We start from the raw sequence: 19,980 nt of genomic DNA, 5'->3' as shown, positions 1-19,980 counted from the left end.
CATTTGCAAAAGAGAGCAGAGATTGAAAGAGAGTGTGTGGGCTGAGGACACAGAAATGACAGAAAGAAAAAGATCAGAGAGAGAATGAGAACACATTGCCTACCTCCTTAGGCTCTTTCAATGGGTTATGTATGTGCTTACCTAGAGTTGAACTATACTCTCCTTCTGAATGCTGTAATCTTGGAAACCAAATGATAAATCTTGCTGGAAATGTATATAAAATAAGAAAAAAACAGTTGCCACAGGCTCTTACTTATTCTATATTATATATTTCTGTGGTGGATTTCATTCAGTCTTCCGGCTCTGGGGCCTCCTTAGTTCCTTCTCCCTGATTCTTGGCTACAACTTAGAAAGATGAGGGTATTGGTTAACTGAGGTTCAGGCAAATTCACTGCTTTGTAAACAACTAACATTTTATCTACGAATTTAAAAATCAAGTGATAAACCTGATAAATAATTCCTTAAATGTCCATTGTTCATTGAAATTCTGAAACTTAGAGGGATCGTTCCTATTTCACTGTGCTCAGTGCACTGTTCTGTGTGAGGGAAATTAAGAATTATATGGACTGAGTAACATTTGCTTCATATCTTCTAATGGTTACCAAACTAGAAAAATTGTAAAAGTATATATGACGGTACTCAAATAATGACATATACATTGTATACTAAATGTGAATTTAATGACATTTCAGATTATAAATTCCCAGGAGGCACAAATCAACATTAGCTTTCTGTGTTCAATGTTTAATATTAAATGTATGTACACACCCAATCCAAGGTCCTCCATGACAAGGAGGGACACTGGGTCTTTTAGCACCGACAAGAGGCTTATTTTCCAGGGATGCTGTTAGGTATGTCCTTTCCCATTTACGAATACCACCATGCTACTCAGTTAGTGATCACGCTTCTCCTCCAGTGACAGATGTGATCCAGTCCCTGTAGGCGGAAATTCTGGCAAAGACCGTCGGTGCAGCGGGCTGGCAGTTACTGCTTCCCCAGCTCACGATCCCGACGAGCTTGTATTGTCCATCCAGGGCACACTGCAGAGGGCCTCCCGAATCTCCCTGCAACCGGCAAAAAGAAAAGCTCTTCAGGCTGCACGATTCGCAGTGGATGCTCACCTCCGCTGCAGAGGTGATCAGAGAGTGCCTGAGTCTTCTGCCATCTCTCATTTCTGCTCGCGACAGCAGAGGCGAATAGGCAGTTGGTGGATGTTACAGATCTCCGAATCAGATAGAAATCTCTACTTTCCAAAAGAAGCCCAAGGTACATTTAACACAAAGTCATTTAATGCTGACAATAGACAGTGCCTTGCAGAAAGTTTCAAGCATCTACTTATAATATAAATCACTAAATTATTGTTCTGAGTTACATTAAAATATCTTTATATTTTCAGTGCTACTAGGAGTAGATGCTTTGAGCTGCCTAATTCAGCTGTGAAGCTGAGCCGTAATAAATTATCTTTATAGGTCAAAAACAATAGAGGATCATCAAATTCACACAGTCAACCAAGCAAATGAATGAGCAATTCCTTTTGAGAATTGCATTCATTTCAAGTTTCAAATTAGTAATGACAGTCATCAGCTTAGCAAGGTACTTCCTCTTCTCACTTTTTATTCTAAAACTACCATGCACATATACCTCTTTGTGGTCAGCAAACACCCATTCATGAGAGACACTGAGAAGAAAGTTGCACTCATCAATGCTGTCCTTGGATTACCATGCATGAGGACGATCCTGCAGCCCCTCCACATATGTTGGTGCTTTTGATATCCAGTCCCCAGTAATTTTGACAAGATGCACTACTGATCAGTGGTACAGCTGCCTGCTGCACTGTTTTAGAAAATTCGTCTTCTAGTAGGAAAGGAATAAAACCAGTTATAACCTAAGCAAATGCTTTTAAAGGATAAGACAAAAGTAGCCCATATATATCCAAGAGTTAAGTCCCACCCATTCTCTCCTCTCGGCACTGTAATGACGCTGTTAAGTGATTTGTGAAAAACTAATATTATTACTTTATGGTCACTTATACAACAGGAACCACAAAAACAAACAAACGAACAAAAAAACCCATGTCCTGTGGTTCTTTTGTCTTTAGTACTGTCATTTAGAAAAATGACATTATTATATAGAAGGACAAAGGAAGTTTACACCCAAATCAGTTGCTGGTAAAGCAGACAATGTATTTCATTTTTTACACATTTAGTCTCTATTCCATTGGTTTCCTGGTGCTTTTATTCTTTTGACTTGACTTCATGTTTAAGTGTTGACACTGGAGGTGACAATTGAAACTGCATTCTGACTTATTCCTTATTTTACTGGCTATTTGTTAACTTGTTAACTCAACTGTAGAATATGGTGGAAGTGAGATCAGAGTCATGGGTTTGACCTATATGTACACTATTTTCACATCATCTTTCCACCGTTTACCATTCACACCAGCCTACAATTTCAGAAACATGCATCACATCTTTGGGAATAGGCTTATGTCTTTAAATAGACGTTTTCACAGTAGCGGCCCCTAAACTGTTATGAAAGCAAGTGTGTGTGCTTACAGTGCAGTTGGGGGGAAATTACATATAAATGAGACACACAAATATTTATTAAGCACTAAAATCACCAGATAATTCTCTATTCCAAGTTTTTACAAGTATCAGTGAACTAATCCTAATGAATATGATGTCCTAAAATCCAAGTATTCACCTTTAGATCCATATGGAAAAGACTTTTTCTACTATCATTCCTATTAGGGGCACCTGGGTGGCATGGTTCGTGAGTTCGAGCCCCGTGTTGGGCTCTGTGCTGACAGCTCAGAGCCTGGAGCCTCCTTCAGATTCTGTGTCTCCCTCTCTCTCTGCCCCTCCAATGCTCACACTCTTTCTCTCTCTCTCAAAATAAACATAAAAAAATTAAAATAAATAAAAAATATGGAAAAATTAAAAGTAAGTAAACAATAATTCAAACTCCACAAAGTTTGTTTGGATTCTAATCTTGGAAAAGGCAGTGAGTGTACTCACGATATGGCTCAGTTGTTCCCCATCCAGCAGTCATACATTTGGAAAGTAAATTTATTTTATCATATTTCCCTGGCAAACAGACTAGAGATACAAACTCTCTTAGAACGAGAAAAAGGCAAATATGATTCAGTCCATGGGATTAATATTATCTATATTGTTTGCTCTTCAATGATGGCTCTAAAACTAAACATTTTGATCTGACAGTACCCATTTCAGCCATGTAATTTAATAAGTAAGGCTTCCGGAAGACTCTGTCTGTTAATTACGCACAAGAATTTGCATGTTATCACTTTGTTCCAGGTATTGTCGCATCTTCCTAGAACAGCAGAAACACATGCCCCACATAGAGATGGTTTCTTAACCACTAATCATTTTTTTAATTTTCTAAAATGTTTATTCATTTTTTTGAGAGACAGAGAGACAGGACACAAACAGGGGAGGGAGAGAGAGTGAGGGAGACAAAGAATCTGAAGCAGTCTTGGCTCTGAACTGTCAGCACAGAGCCCAGTGTGGGGCTTGAAACTACAAACTGTGGGATCATGACCCAAGCCAAAGTCGGATGCTCAACCAACTGAGCCACCCAGGTGCCCCTCCACTAACCATTTTAAAAAATGCATCTGCCCTTTTTGTCCGTGTGCCTTCAGGACATCACCTCATTAAATATGATATGACAGTGCAGAAGAAGATGAGTATCTTTTCTCTTCAATGGTATTACATACAGGATGGAGAAAAACCACAATTGCAGCAATTTAAACTTTTAAAGTATTTTTACAGAGTATCTGTGTATCTTAGTCTCTCTTCCCAGGTGTATTATACTATATATTAATATATTTTTGAGCACTTGAATTTTTTCTTATCACCAAAATTTGTATATATACAAAACATATTTGTATATATTACACAATTGTAAATATTGTGGGATTATGTGTATGTCTGTGTACACACACACACTCTCTCTCTCTCTCTCTCTGAATGCAGCGCTCCTGTGTTTGCTCTCCCATGCTGTTTGACTTCAATTTTATCCAGACTTTTACACACTTAAAGGTTTCAACGTATCTGCTGTCCTAGACCATTTATTTCAATGATTTGTTCTTTATTTTTTACTGCTCTTAATAAAATCACATACAACTCTGTAAATTGTTTTCTTTCTTACTCTCCTTTCTATACACATGCCAACTGATTCCAAATCTTATGTTATGCTATCTTCACAGATAATCATTGCTCAATCATATCATTTCCCAACAAATTTCCTTGAGCTAAAGTATTTTCCCTCTACCAAAATACTTTTTAATCAGCCATTTTTCTTATTCCAATTTTCTTCATTCACTAGATTATGGTCAAATCTATATCATTGCATAGAGACCTATCATATTTCTTTTAGTAGTACACAGTATTAAATAATGAATGTACTATAGTTTATTAAATCTCCTTGCGAAACATTTAGACTATTTAATTTTCTTCCCCTGACAAGCTGCATCAAGTGTCCTAGATCATCAATCTGTGCATTAGTGCCAGTAGTTGTGGAAAACAGAATTGCTCGACCCGGAGGCACACACGTTAGAAATTAACAGATATTGCCAAATTGCCTCATTTTTGGACCAAAAAAAAAAAAGAGGATGTATCAACTTATACTTATGTATTCCTTATGTCAGGAATCTTGAAAATGGTTATGCCCTAACCCTAGCAATTCTACTTCTGGGAAATTTATCTCAAGGCTATCCTAGACCTAGAAAAACACATACATAAAAATAGTCAATCCAGCATTATTTAAGTAAACAAACAACAACAACAAAAAAGAAACAACCTATTTGTGAAAAGTCTACTATGTAGCCATTAAAATTACATATAAAAAGAAAATTTAAGAATATGAGGCAATGCTGATAATAAGTGAAAACTCAGGATAAAATAAAACTTATAACAGGTATATTACAATTTTTTAAGTACACATAGAGTAGTATAAAAAGACAAGAAGGAAGTAGGCCATAATTGTTCACATGACGGCCATGGTGAGGTGGTGAGGATGAAAATCATAGGTAGAAACTGTATTGTTTCTAATGGGAGAAAGGACATTTCTCACTATTATCAATGAACAGAAGTGAATGGGTACAGATTAGATAAGCTAACTAAATACTCAGGCGGAAGAGAAACAAAGTTTCATGTTGATGTTGACACCAGGTAGGGCCGAGTAAAAGGCAAGATTCTTGGAGAACAAAAAAAAGGGAGTATTTTAAGGGCACCAAACCTCACCAGTGGTCTTTTCTAGAGCACTGGTTCTCAACCTTGGCTGCACACTGAAATTTCCAGGGGAAGTTTATAAAATTCTGATCTAGATTCAGCAAAACCCAGGATACAAGATCAACATACAGAAGTCAATCACATTTAATGTAGAATTTAAAATTTAATATAATACTAGTGGGGCGCCTGGGTGGCTCAGTCTAAGTGTCTGACTTCAGTTCAGGTCATAATCTCGCAGTCTTAGAGTTCAAGTCCCACGTCGGGCTCTGTGCTGAGAGCTCAGAGCCTGGAGCCTGCTTTGGATTCTGTGTCTTCCTTTCTCTGCCCCTCCCCTGCTCATGCTCTGTCTCTCAAAAACAAAGTAAACATTTTAAAAAAATTAAAAAATTAAAAAACAATACGATTTATAATCACTATTTAGAAAATGCAATGCTGAGATATGTATATAGTTAGCAAAACATACACTGGATCTGTGCACTCAAAAAGGCAATATTCTGGTGAAAGAAATCAAAGATGACCTAAATACACTGTGTTCATGAATTGAAAGACTCATCATAGTAGAGATGTCAGTTCTCTCCAACATGATCTATATAGATTTAATGTAATTCCTACCAAAATCACAGCAAGTGTCTTAGACATAGGTAAGCTTATTTTAAAATTTACATGGAAAAGGACAGACCTTTGAATTGCTAAAACAATCTTGAAAAAGAATAAATTGAAAGCAATCACTTTTTAATATAAACCCGACTCCACAGCTACAGTAACCAAGGCGGTGTGGTACTGGAGAAGGGGAGAGACATAGATTGACAGAACAAAGATTTCAGAAATAGACCCATACAAATGTGCTTAGCTGATTTTTCGCAAAGGCACAAAAGCAACTGATTGGAGGAAAAACAGCCTCCTCCACAGATGTGGCTGGCACAATTGGACATCCTGGGGGAAGAAAAAGAACCTTGGCCAAAACCTTAAACCTTGTATAAAAATTAACTAAAAATGGATTGAGACGTTAAATGTAAAATACAAACATTTTAGAGAAATAAGAAAAAATGCTCAGTATCTGGGGCTAGGCAAGGAGTTCTTTGGCTTGACACTTGAAGCAAAGTCCATAAAAGGAAAATGAAGAAAGTGGACTTCATCAAAATTAAAATTTAGGCTTTGTGAAAGACCCTGTTAAGAAGGTCTACACACTGGGAGACAGGCTACAGACTGGAAGAAAATATCTGCTAATGTCTGACAGAGCAGTAGCATTTAGAATATATAAAGAATTCTTAAGCTCCACAATAAGAAAAACAATTCAACAAAAGCTGGATCTCCTGGGTGGCTTGGTCACTTGGGTGTCTGACTCGATTTCAGCTCAGGTCATGATCCAAGGGTCGTGGTATGGAGCCTTGTGTTAAGACTGTCTCTCCCTCCCTCCGTCCCTCCCCCCACCCTCTCTCTGTCTCTCTCTCTCTCTCCCCCTCCTTCCCTCTTTCTCCTCCACTTGCCCCTCCCTGCCATGCACAGACACACCTCCACTTAAAAAAAATTGACTGGGGTGCTTGGGTGGCTCAGTTGGTTAAGTGTCCAGCTTCGGCTCAGGTCATGATCTCACAGTTGTGGGCTCGAGCCCTGCATCAGGCTCTGTACTGACAGCTAGCTCAGAGCCTGGAGCCTGCTTTGGATTCTGTGTCTCCCTCTCTCTCTGACCCTCCCCTACTCTCACTGTCTCTGTCTCTCAAAAAAAAAAAAAAAAATTGACCAAAGGTATGAAGAGACATTCACTGAAGAGGTTTTAAAAAAAAATGGCAACTAGGCACACTGGAGAGATGTTCAGTATCATTGGCCATTAAGGAGATACAAATTAAAATTATAGTAAAATATCATCATACACCCATAAGAATGCCTTTAAGAAAAATAGTGACAACAGCAAATGCTCCCGAGGATGCTGAGAACCAAATCACTCCTACATCTCTGGTGGGACATACAATGGTTCTGCGATTCCAGAAAATCGTCTGGCAGTTTCCTATGAAACTGAAACACAGCTACCGTAAGACCCAGCGATGGCACTCGTGGGCATTTATCCCACAGAAATGAAAACTCCTGCTCGATTTTATTTATACACGTCCTACACACAAATGTTCTTGGGAGCCTCATCTGTATATCCAAAAGCTGGAAAAAAGGTATCTTCAACAGATGAATGGTGAAACTTTTACGAATGGCTAAACAACCATATCCTGAAAAAAAAAAAAGTTAATCCCCAAAATTTACATTCTGCATAATTTCATTTATATAACATTTTTGAAATGACAAAACTATAGAAACAGAACAGATTAGTTGGTTCCAAAGGTCTGGTGGGGAGGAGGAAATGAGTATTGCTATAAAAAGGCAACAGTATCACTTGTGGTGGTAGAAATGTTCTGTATCTTGACTGTATCAAAGTAATACCCTGCAAGATGTTTCCATTGGTGAAAACAGGGTAGAAAGTACATTGATGTGTCTCTTTCCTATTACTGCATGTGAATCTATAACTATCTCAACATAGAAAGTTTAATTAGGGGCGCCTGGGTGGCTCAGTCCATTAAGTGTCTTACTTTGGCTCAAGTCATGATCTCACAGCTTGTGGGTTTGAGCCCCACATCTGGCTCTCTGCTGACAGCTCAGAGCCTGGAGCCTGCTTCAGATTCTTTGTCTACCTCTCTTTCTGTCCCTCCCCCATTTGTACTCCGTCGCTCTCAAAAATAAAAATAAACATTAAAAAATTTTTATTAAAAGCATTCAATAAGCAAAACAAGAACAATCAAACACACACTGATGCCAGGTCCCCTGGCCTACAGTTTTGTTTTGTAAGCAACCCAAGAGATTCTAATGCACTGCCGAGGCTACGCCGCACTGGTCTAGCTGCTCTCACCGACTCAGTTATAAAAGCACAGAAAGCAAATGGTGGGCTGAGCCATGACAGGGGTTTGCAGGATGAAAATGTTGAAAAGACATTAAAGAGGGGAGTGAGACTATTGGAAGAGAACAGCTGAAAAATGCAGAAATGCAGGAGAGAGCTGAAGAGACCAAGGAAACTGTCCCAGAGCCCCAGGAATCCAAGGAAAGGCATGGTGTAAAAGTGGGGGCTGTTCACAGGCCTTAGTTCCGCTCCCGCCTATTTACTGTCTTGTCGACTGTGGACCCGTGCTAAGTAGGTAGGAGGGCGACTATTATTCCCCTTCTACAAATAATCAAGCTGAGGCTCAGAGAAGTTACATAACCTGCCCAAGATCACATGGCTACTGTACAACAGCGCCAAGATGAACAATTCCTCATACACGTTCACATTAGCCCGGGGTTAAATAAACATGAAAAAATAACAAGAAAGTCATAAAAGGGACTGAAAAATTGCACATCTGATGGTTCAAACTCCTGTTTTAAGTATTTGGGTAAACCTCACCTAAAAGTGAGTCTCAGAATAAGGAGGAAATATTAAAAACATATTTCTATGACATCGTCTCTCAACTTCCATGTTAAAAACATATAAACGTAACATGTTTAGGCAGGTGCTTCAGCTGTCAGGGAAAGTAGCTTAGAATATAAGAAAGTTTTGAAATAATTATTGGCCTTCAAAAGTATGTACAGCACTTCTAAGCAAGATGGAAGATAAAAACTGGGTGGCAAAGGTTCAACACCTAGAGAAGAGTTAGCCATACTGACCTAGTTCAACAGGTTTTTCCAGATGCAGCAAAGACAGATCATCAGTAGGAGGGAACTGGGTAAAGCCAGGGTGAGGGTATGCCGCTTTCACCGGTATCAAATCACCATTTCCTATGTTTGACAGGGAATTTCTTCCTATTACTAGGCCATCTGTGACAGTACTTGTCGTAAGAAAAAGGAGTGGGGAAACAGATACCACATTTAGTTAGGTTTTAATTTTCAAAATTACTAAGAATATATTGTCTAACATTTCTAATCTACATTAAAATCTTTGTTATCTTGAATTCTTAGAAAACGGGGCTTTCTTATTAATTCATCCTTGAGAAAAAGTATCTACTTTCTGGCCTTTATAACATTGGACAAACAAAAAATTGATTTAATGTTGCTTGACAAGCTTCATGACATCTCAGGGCGATGATTCCATGCATTGTTACATTCATAATGTTATACATTATATGATATACTTATATAATGGTCACTGACACCTATTCCGAAAGTTATAGTTACTTTTAACACAATGCTTCTCAAAGAAATGTCTGGGAGCCATTAAATCCAGCATGTGCATTACAAATGCAGAATTCCAGACATACCTTATCAAATAAAAATTCAGAATTAAGAATCTAAGATTTCATTTATAGCAAACTCCCCAGGTAATTCTGAGCACATGAAAGTCTTAAAACTGCCTTCATAAGGAGAACATCTTCTGATTTCTATCAAAGGAGTGTGGGGGGTAGTAAAAAAAAAAAAGGGTTTCTGATTCGTCGAAGGTTCCTGCTCACCAAGTTATTTGAGCAGATACTTTTATTAGAAAGTTTATCTTTGAGACACTGCAACACTAGATCTACTTAACGGTGGGCCACTGGGACGTGCTGCCAACCATATCACTACTGCTGGGAGACTAGTATTAAAAACATCAATCTAGGGGTGCCTGGGTGGCTCAGTCAGTTAAGCGTCTGACTTCAGCTCAGGTCATGATCTCATGGTTCATGAGTTTGAGCCCCGCATTGGGCTCTGTGCTGACAGCTTAGAGCCTGGAGCTGCTTCAGATTCTGTCTCCTCTCTCTCTGCCCCTCCCCCACTCACACTCTGTCTCTCCTTCTCTCTCTCTCTCTCTCTCTCCCTCTCTCAAAATAAATAAACATAATTTTAAAAGTTTTAAAAAATAATAAAAACATCAATCTGAGGAAGGAGTTTTCAAATAACTCCATTTCACATCGAGACCAGGATTCAGCTAAAAATTTTAAAAAATGTTTCTTTTAAAGGACATTCTTTAAAATCCTTTGAAAGTCAATAGTTATTTTGAGAATGGGTGTGATGATCAGCAATCAGAGCAAGAAGGAAAGGAATTCACATTTCAGCAATGCCTGCACTCTAGATAGTGTTAAGAAACCAATACAAAAATGTTAAGATATTATGTCCATTTTATAGATGAGGAAAGAGAGGGGATCATTGTTCCTTATTAAATAAATTACACCTAAAGGCAGGAAGCACCTTCTATAATTAAAAGCTCTTAGTAGTTAATGTATCAGTGAAACGCGAAGTGTCCGAAGTGTCCTCTGCTAGTATGCGCATTCATTTGCATGATGGGGACGGCATCCTCTTCGGGAGCTTACTGCTCCCCGTGAGGTGGGGAGAGCAGGGGGACCCCTGCCTGGGCCCTCACGCGGCTGCGGTGCCCCCTGCCCCACGCGGGCACACACCTGAAGTCACAGTGCGCCGCTGTCAGGACCCAGTGCTTCGCGATCGGAGCTCCTCCGCAGAAATGTTGTCCTTGGTGCTGCAGGCTGACCAGCCAGGGCCACGACTTCCCGGGCGCTGCACGGCCGCCAACCACCCCGGGCTCCGCAAGCCCAGCCGGCCACACGTTTGTGTGTCTCTCTGACCCTTCCATTAGAGATGGGTTGACAGCTGGAATTCCGCATGTGTTTTGGGGTGGCTGTTTTCCAGGACTGTTTTCTACCGTGATCTCTGAGAAAAGTAACAACAAAACATTAGATAGAAATACTTATTGAAATCTATTAAAATCTTAGAATGGAGGTGTTTATTTTCTTTATAGATCAAAAACTAGGATTCTTAGGAGCACCTGGGTGGCTCAGTCATTTGAGCTTCTGACTTTGGCTCGGGTTATGATCTCAGGGTTTGTGGATTCGAGGCCCACATCGGGCTCTTTGCTGACAGCCCAGAGCCTGGAGCCTGCTTCGGATTCTGTGTCTCTCTCTTTCTCTGCCCCTCCCCCACTCATGCTCTGTCTCTCAAAAATAAATAAACTTAAAAAAAAAAAACTACAATTCTTAGCCAGAGATTAGATTCCTCTTTTCTTTCATTGCTTTTAAAATGAGCAAAAATCAATAAAGTTAACTAAAGTATTAATAAAGACAAATCAAAATAAATTAATTTTAAAATAGTATGCTTAATCATGAAATTACTGGACATTGTTCTTTCTTTGGCATTATGCGTGTTATCCCAGTATAACATACCTAGCCATATCAAAAGACTTTATACTATATGTATTCCGAGTACGACATAAATAAAAGAAAAGCATAAGGAAAATTTCTAGTAATGTGTTTATTTCATTCTCAGATTTAAAAGGAAATCCACCAGGAAGTTAAAAACAAGAGACTTTTTCAAGTATATTGTAAAATATGAAGACAATTAAGTAAGCCTTCTCATGGCCTATAATTTGGGAATTATAAGATATGCTTATTTGTTAAGTTCTTTATTTGAGATTTCTTTTTTTTACACCAGAAATCTATTTATTCATTCATTCAGTTTTTGAGAGCAAGAGAGAGCATGAGTGTGGAGGGCATGAGAGAGAGAGAGAGAGAGAGAGAGAGAGAGAGAGAGAGAGAATCCCAAGCAGGCTCCACACTGTCAGCACAGAGCCCAACACGAGGCTCCATCTCAGGAACACTGAGATGATGACCTGAGCCCAAATCAAGAGTCTGATGCTTAATGGACTGAGCCACCCAGGTGCCCCACTACTGGATTTTTAAAATAGCAACTGCCTTTTATGTTTATCATTATTTCTTAAGTAAAATAACACACACACACACACACACACACACACACACACACACACACTTGCACACATCCCAATTAACTATTACCTCACATGATCTATCTAAACTAGCAAGGTCTTGTGCTTTAAGAAGTGGTTTGAAATGAAGCTATACTGGTTTGAGTATTAGAGCAGGTGACTCTCAGGGAGCCCATAACCAGTGTTCTGCAGGTTCTACTTTCACATATATGCTCCTTGCTTTGATAAATATCTTTAAGTCATTACTTACCATCGATAAGCAATTGGGTCCCCACTTCATTTGCTTGTGAATGCTTCTGAATTGTGTCTTCCAAAATGAGTTTAAAACCTCTTTCTCCCACAGACTCATCAGTCTTAAAATTCATAGTCAGGTAAGCGCCACTGGATATTAAGACAAATTCTTTCTTGGAGCCACATAAATGTGCTGCAATATGAGATATATTCAATAATTAAAACAGTTTTGGGCAGTAACATAGGAAAAAGAGGGCAAAAAGGAGACATTAAATTCTAAACTGTTAATATTGGTAAAGGGAAGATTATTGATAATGCAAGATCAAGATTTATGGGATGGAATTCATGATTTGACTGCAGCAAAGGAAGGGTATAGATTTTAAAAGAGCGAAGGGAAAAGACTGGGCTAGCATTCGATATGAAAATGACATACAACTCTATGATAATCCACAATCATAAGAATGAGAAAAGAGGCTTGCTGGCGAAGGTAAATGGACAGAGAAACAAAAGTAACAGGACAATGTTCTGGACTGAACGTGTCACCCCTGCAAATTCCTAGTTGAAATCCTAATCCCAAACGTGATAGCATTGAGGAGAAGAGCCCCCATAAATGCAATTAGTACCCTTAGAAGGGAGACCCAGAGAATCTCTCACTCCTTTTTTTTTTTTTTTTTGCCACATGAGGACAGAGCAAAAAAAATAGCTATGAATTGATAAGGGAGTTCTTCCTAGACACCAAATCTTGGACTGCCCAGCCTCCAGAACTGTGAAAAGTAAATGCTTGGGTGTAAGCCACTCAGTTTACAGTATTTTTGTCATAGCAACCCAAACTGGCTGAGACACACAGGATGCCCAAATGCAGACTAATTATTATCCTTTCTTAATTCAGAAACACAAAAGCTGTTACAAAGGTGGTCCTGACAGTGATAGGACATCTGCTGGAAGTTAGCTGTAGGAGCTACAATTTAAGTTCTCTCAGAATAAAACAGTGATACACTATTGATTTGCCTTAAACATAATGTTATCTCACAAATCTGAGAAAGAAAGATAGGGAATAGGAGAATAGTTAACCTCTGCATCATTCTTATCTTCAAAGAATCTGTGTCATGAACTGGATTTGATGGGGAACTTTTGGGATGCACTATGTCAAGGAAAAGGACTCTGGGGCAGAGTCAACATCACTCCAGAAGTTTTAAAATAATGTAAATGGGAAAATGTTACTGATTAATAAAAAAGATTTGGAGATGAGGGTAGATGGGGAGAAGACAGAGAAAACAAAATATAGGATTTCTGAAGTCCTACATTAGCGAAATAGTGTAGCTTGATGCTTAGAGACACAGATTTTATAGCCAAACCGCTGGTTGAGACTAGCTTGGCTATTCCCTAACTCTGTGGCACTGGGCGATTTATTTAACATCTCAGCCCCAAATTCTCCATCTGTATATTAGAGATAAGAATTATATTCAAATGGATTGTATGAGTTATTATTTGCAAAGTACTTTAAATGCTTTTAACTAAAAATAAAACCTCAGCAAAGTCTTTCAGCAAATTATTAGACAGATGGTTGTTGAATATGTGGAGAAGGAATCTGTGGTCATGAGAAGCCCGCATGGGATTCTTAACATGCCACACTCAAGTTACCTAATTTAATTTTTTTGAAAGAGTTAATTAGATGATGGCTAAGGGGAAGGAGATAAATTTAATGAATCTTGATTGCAGTGAAGCACTTAATAAAGTATCTTATGATATCCTTGTGAACAGATAAAAAATGTAAGTAGATAATTATATGGCTGGGAAGTTTCATGGTTGATTAAATAGATTAAATGACCAGATAACGTTAACCTGGAGGGAAGGTCTTAATGGTGTGGATATGACTCTATCCTTGGTTCTGTCAAATACAGTATTTCTATTAATAACTTAGAAATACAACACATTTATAAAATGTGTAGGTTTAAAATGGGTGCCTGGATGAGAAGGAAAAGTGTCAATTATATAATCTTGGAGATCATTTAGTTCAATCTTTCATCTGACAGCAAGTTCTTGCTAAAATAACCCTGAACATGTGATTACTAATTTTGAAGATATGATGTAGAACTTGTGAGCATTTTCTCTTTTTAAATTCTAATTTCTAGACACAATGGTTTTGTGACTTGGTTTCTTTATATTTAAAATGAGGATAATTCATAGCAGCACTGTCAACAATAGCCAAATCATGGAAAGAGCCTAAATGTCCATCACCTGATGAGTGGATCAAGAAGATGTGGTATATATTCACGATGGAGTACTACATGGCAATGAGAAAGAATGAAATATGGCCATTTGTAGGAAAGTGGATAGACCTCGAGGGTGTCATGCTAAGCGAAGTAAGCCAGGCAGAGAAGGACAGAAACCATATGTTTGCACTCATAGGTCTAACAGGAGAACAGGAGAAACCTAATGGAGGACCAGAGAAAGGAGAAGAGGGAAAGAGAGTTGGAAAGAGAGAGAGGGACGCAAAACCTGAGAGACTACTGAATACTGAAAATGAACTGAGGGTTGGAGGGGAAAGGGGAGGAGGGGAAGAGGTGGTGGTGATGGAGGAGGGCACTTGTGGGGAAGAGCACTGGCTGTTGTATGGAAACTAATTTGACAATAAACTATTAAAAAAAATAAAATGAGGATAAATGTAACCTACCTCTATAGGATAGTTAAGAAAATTAAAAGAGTTATAAGTCTGTAGGATTGTCCCTGAATAATGGTAAATACTCACTATTAGATACCATCAGGCAGAACAAATTTCATATACGGCCCGAGAGTCTCTATGAGAATTACGTAATTACTTGAAAGGAAGATTTATGGTCATTATGTCTTCTGTCTTCTCCAAAGTAAACACTCCCAAATGCCCACACCCTTCAGCATCCTGGTCATTGTTCTCTGTGTTTGTTTCAGTGTTCCCGTTTGTCAGTGTTCCTGTTTGTCAGTATTCTTTAAAATTGTTGCTTGACCAAGGTTACTATTTAATAACCAGAATGGCAGGGGCAATGGCCAGGCAGATTAGACACTGACTGTGAAGATTCTGAGACTGGGCTAGAGCATGCCCACTAAGGGCCAATACTAAATTTAATGCAAGGGAACAGATTCCCTTTACTTGTAATCCTTTACTAACCCTGCACTGAAATCTTGTCATTTGACACCTCTAAAATTTTTATTGCAAACATTCTGAATCACCACTGCCTATCTATCCAACTTATCAGTGTTTCTCTACTATAATTGTTTGATTTTACTACGACCTTCTAGCCATCAATTTCATAAACTTTCTAAGTCCAGGAGCCTCTAAGAAAGTGAGAGATTTTGTTGTAAAGGGAGGCAGAGAAATGAGGTGATAGCTAAATTTCTTGTTCAATTTTGTTTAAAAAGATGGGCAATACTAGAATGTGTTTAAAACTGATGAGGTGGTAGAGGACATAGATGATGTCTGAGAGAGGGCTAACTAGGGGAAATTTCTAAGGAGGTGGTAAGTCTCAACTTTTCATCTCTAGCCCAATCTTTTCCTCTAGCTCAGGAGCTCTACCTTTAGCTACCTACTGCCAACTCAACAGGGATGTATTTTACCATTAAGAATTTAACGTGGCCCAAACAGGTCTCTCCCCATGAATCTATTTCTTCCTCTAGCATTCCCCATCTCTGTAAATGCCACCATCTCCAATCTCTCACTCCAGATTAATCCTTGATTTGCACCTTTAATTCCATATGCAATTCACCCAGAAATCCTATTAGTTCTGTCTCCAGATCTGTCTACTTCACTTGCACTCCACAGTTGCATCCTCTTATAAGGCAGGATATGTCTGTTGTGTAAAACAGACACTAATAGGACTTTCTGCAATGATGGAACATTCTGAATGAGGACCTTCTACTATTACATGTGGCTAATACCACCTTTTATTTAAATGTAAATAACAATGTCAACAGGACAGTGCAGATGTAGAATAACACAATAGCCTCATAACTTTAGACATAATTCACCTTGTCACTCTAAAACTCACTCCTGACTCAGCAGCTAGAGCATCCTTCAAATTACTTCAAATTACTTCCTTGACAAAACCCTTTAATGACCTCCCACTGGATTGGAACAGAATCCAAACCCATCACCACAGCCTGAGCTGCACAATGACAAAGCCTCCATCTTACCTCGTTCACCTCACTGAGTCTCCAATCACTCTGATGCCTCACCATTCCCCAACTTACCAAGCTTTCCTCACATTCAAGACCATTTTCTCACTTATATTAAATAGTTACTTATATTCACTTACATTAAATAGTTACTATGTGTTGGGTAATACTCTACCCACATACTGGAGATACAGTAATGAGTATGAGACAGTCCTGCTCTCAGGACATTTTAATCCTGGTGGAGGGAGACAGATTATTAACAAATATATACTTTGTTAGGTCATGATAAATGCCAAGAAGAAGAGATGGAGGAGGCCTATTTATATCATGTGATAGAGATCTTAGAAAAGGTAACATTTGAACAGATTTACCTAAATGAACTGAAGACATGTACCCTTCCTCTGCAACTTAATTCTTTCAGATTATTTTTAACAATCGGTAATTATTTGTTTATTGTTATCTCATTATCATTTTCTTATTGTCTGTCTTCCCAAGAGAAAATGGCAGAGATCATTTCTGACTTGTTCACCATTGTGTCTGCAGTGTGCCTAACCCATTAGGAAATGCTTAGTAATGAATGAATTTAACCTGTACATTTAATATAGTATTTACTGGTTACTAATATCCTATATTCATAGGTTAGGTAAATAAAAGAAGACCATATGAACCTTAGTTTTAATCATTTATTTTCATTAAGATATTTTAAAAGTGTTGCAATGGAAACTATTTGGGTGCTATGTACTATTCCATCTACACTTACACAAATAACTAGAACCTATTAACTATTACATAGGTTTTACTACTTAGGAATTCTACTTAGGCAAATAGGAAGATTTATTAAGAAAAGATAATGTGGTTCCATATACAGGATAGTCCTTCCAACTAGCTGGGAGGTTGCCAAGGGGGTTCTATGCTGACTACTATACAAATGATTACATAAATTGTATGTTTCAGGGAAAATAAATTATATAAATATGTAAAATTGTATTAAATAAAATTGCATGAACTATCAAACTAATTATAGTTCCTTACTTTTATAGAGAGATATAGAAGCTAGTTATAAAATTATGTCTTATTTAATAATCATTTGACATTTCTGAATTTTTTATTCATTAGAAGTTTTAAAGAGGAATAGTGCTGCTAGACTGAAAAATACTAAAGAATAAAAAAGATAAAATTTGCCCCTGACATTCAGAAATGGGTTTGGTGGGAGCACCTGGGTGGCTCGGTCAGTTAAGTGTCTGACTTTGGCTTAGGTCATGATCTCACGTTTTGTGGGTTCAAGCCGCATGTAGGGCTCTGTGCTGACAGCTCAGAGCCTGGAGGCTGCTTCAAATTCTGTGTCTCCCTCTCTCTCTGCCCCTCCCTCGCTGGTGCTCTGTCTCTGTCTGTCTCTTTCTCTCTCTCTCAAAAATAAACATTAAATAAAAAAGACAAGGGTTTGGCACTCACAGTTAGACCATGTTGTTCTGCTGTTCGACATAAACAATCTCACAGAACATCAACATAAGATAGGACTCTTTGAATCTCTGATAAGGTGTGACAAAACACAAGGTCATGTGCAACCCCCAAAATATCAAACATCAACCTCTCTTGGCTAAAATGAGCACTTGCCACTTCTTTACCAAATGTGGTTTTACCCTGGTTTGAGTCAGGCCTCCCTATGACTGAGACACCAATCATAAAATTACCCCACTTCTTAACACCAACCAATCTCGAGCCAAGTCCACTTCTTTAGACCCTCTCCAGAACTACCTAACCAAAGCCCAAATTCTATACTAGGTTCTATCTAACTCTCTCTTTCTGAGATACCCTATGGTGTGGATTCCGGGGTCTTTGGCTGTAGGACCTTGGTGACAGTTAAGGTCACAGGGTCTGACGCTACAGACACCTCATATTAATCTTAAGGAGAACTGATAGCTTGAAATGTTATATCTGACGTCCCCTCACTAGCTGCTTGAAATTCTTTGATAAGAAGTAATTTCATTGATAAGAAAAAGTTAGGTACCTTTAAAATTTCAAAGCAAACTGCCGAGATTGCTGGTGTTATAAATTATGTATCCCAGTAGAGATCAAGGTCCCAGAAAAAGGCAGTATTAAAACTTCCCTCTTGCTCTTTGGGATAGGTGGATTGTAATGGTATCCTGAGGAGAACTTACTGGAGACTGAAGAAGGTGATGCAGTATTGGATTATAAAATCTTTGGAAAAGTTTTCTTCTATGACTCAGTCTCAGAGCAGGATATTGCCTGACATTCAAGTGTGATGGACACTATGTGGTCAATAAACTTCTGAAAATTATTCAAGCGAACTGGACTTTTTCACCTTTTACATTTGCTCTAGGTCTAAAAAGGGCCACTCGTACTGTAAGGATGAAACCTGAGTAAACACAGTTTCAAAAAGTTACCTAAAACTGCAGTGCAGTAATTGAACCTTTTAAAATATAGGACTTCCTGAGGGAAAAAAAACCAAAAAAACCAAAACCAAAACCAAAAACCCACAGAATTAGAGTGCCCTCTAATGGTAAAATGAGATAGGAATCAGCTAAAATCAGGAAGAACTGGAGTTACAGGTAAAGATCCAGAGAGTGTGGTCTCAAGTTCATCCCACTGTGCTCAATCAATACTGCTCTGTGATTCTGATGAAGAATCTCATGAAAAATCACTGACAACAAATTACATGTTTCTCAAGGCAAATGTACGTCACGTTTTCCACATATACGCATTACATAAATGCCACTTAATGTAGGCCATTTAAGAAAGATCAGTTTACCAAGTAATCTTGATTGCTGATCTGGTCCATCATAAATACTGACACAATCCCACTCACAGTTCCAAGATTCTTCTGTTGTAAAGTCTTTAATCACTGCCTTCATTTTATTTCCTGACACAGAATAAAAAGTCCAAGTGCAGTTCAGCATGTTGGGATAAATGTGAGGATAATTGGGAGATGTGATTTCAGTAGAACTAACTGGAATCAAATCTAATACTGGACAACCTTGAGGCCAAAAGAAAAAAAAATATTTAACACAATACTCAAGGAGTGGAGTTATCCTCTGAGTCTAGTTTGTAACGACTACTATGAGGTTATTACAACCTAAATTGCAGTGTACTTTAATTAACTTCTGTTACTCCTTCTCTGTACCCACCGTTCCAAATGACTTTTGTTTTGAAAAACTGATGGGCTCCAGAAGAAGACAGACTGAACTTCTTTGACTTCACTTCACAAACTGTGAACCACTAAACCACCCACATCTACAATTCAGTGTAGTTTTGCTGCTTATATTTTAAATACAATCTTATTTAATGATCACAATCATGATAAATAGATTTTATTCTCTTCAGTCCACAGACCAGTGATCTATCACTTTGATATCCAATAGATATGTCCTAAGACTTGCACCACTTGCCACAACAACAGCTCATTTCCCACACAGTGCAGGAAAGATAACTTGACACCACAGAGTGGGAGCAGAGAACAAGGGAAGCAGGTTGAAAAGTTGATCTGGGTATTTGGTTAGATTGAATTCCTGAATAAATTATGTGCTCCTAAAGTTCAGTCTCACAGCATGTACCATTAAAATGCAAACATTTATTAGTTAGGGAAATTTGGATTGCTTTCAGATAGTTGAAATG

General features: G+C 38.3%; 1 protein-coding gene across 1 annotated transcript; it reads right to left on the bottom strand.

The window, feature by feature from the left end:
• Window positions 1-658: 658 nt before the first annotated feature.
• LOC115304613 (chymotrypsinogen B-like) lies at window positions 659-19,134 on the bottom strand. The gene is made up of 5 exons (XM_029954857.1): window positions 19,118-19,134; window positions 12,218-12,391; window positions 10,631-10,898; window positions 8,931-9,091; window positions 659-1,854 (listed from the first exon to the last, which is right to left on the bottom strand). The coding sequence occupies exons 2-5, from the start codon at window positions 12,330-12,332 to the stop codon at window positions 1,700-1,702; spliced, it is 699 nt and encodes a 232-aa protein (XP_029810717.1). The 5' UTR covers window positions 12,333-12,391; window positions 19,118-19,134; the 3' UTR covers window positions 659-1,699.
• Between the last annotated feature and the right edge of the window lie 846 nt (window positions 19,135-19,980).

Source organism: Suricata suricatta, chromosome 10 (genome assembly GCF_006229205.1).
Source record: "Suricata suricatta isolate VVHF042 chromosome 10, meerkat_22Aug2017_6uvM2_HiC, whole genome shotgun sequence".
Lineage (NCBI taxonomy): Eukaryota > Metazoa > Chordata > Mammalia > Carnivora > Herpestidae > Suricata > Suricata suricatta.
The sequence above is the reverse complement of the archived record's forward strand: the minus strand, read 5'-3'. Positions and strand labels throughout refer to the sequence as shown.

Coding starts and splice junctions, on each gene's coding strand:
- LOC115304613 (XM_029954857.1), bottom strand. CDS start 12,332: ATGAATTTTAAGACTGATGAGTCTGTGGGAGAAAGAGGTTTTAAACTC. Junction 10,899..12,217: donor GACCCAATTGCTTATCGATG/GTAAGTAATGAC, acceptor TACTTTTCTCAG/AGATCACGGTAGAAAACAGT. Junction 1,855..8,930: donor GGAAAAACCTGTTGAACTAG/GTCAGTATGGCT, acceptor CTTTCCTACTAG/AAGACGAATTTTCTAAAACA.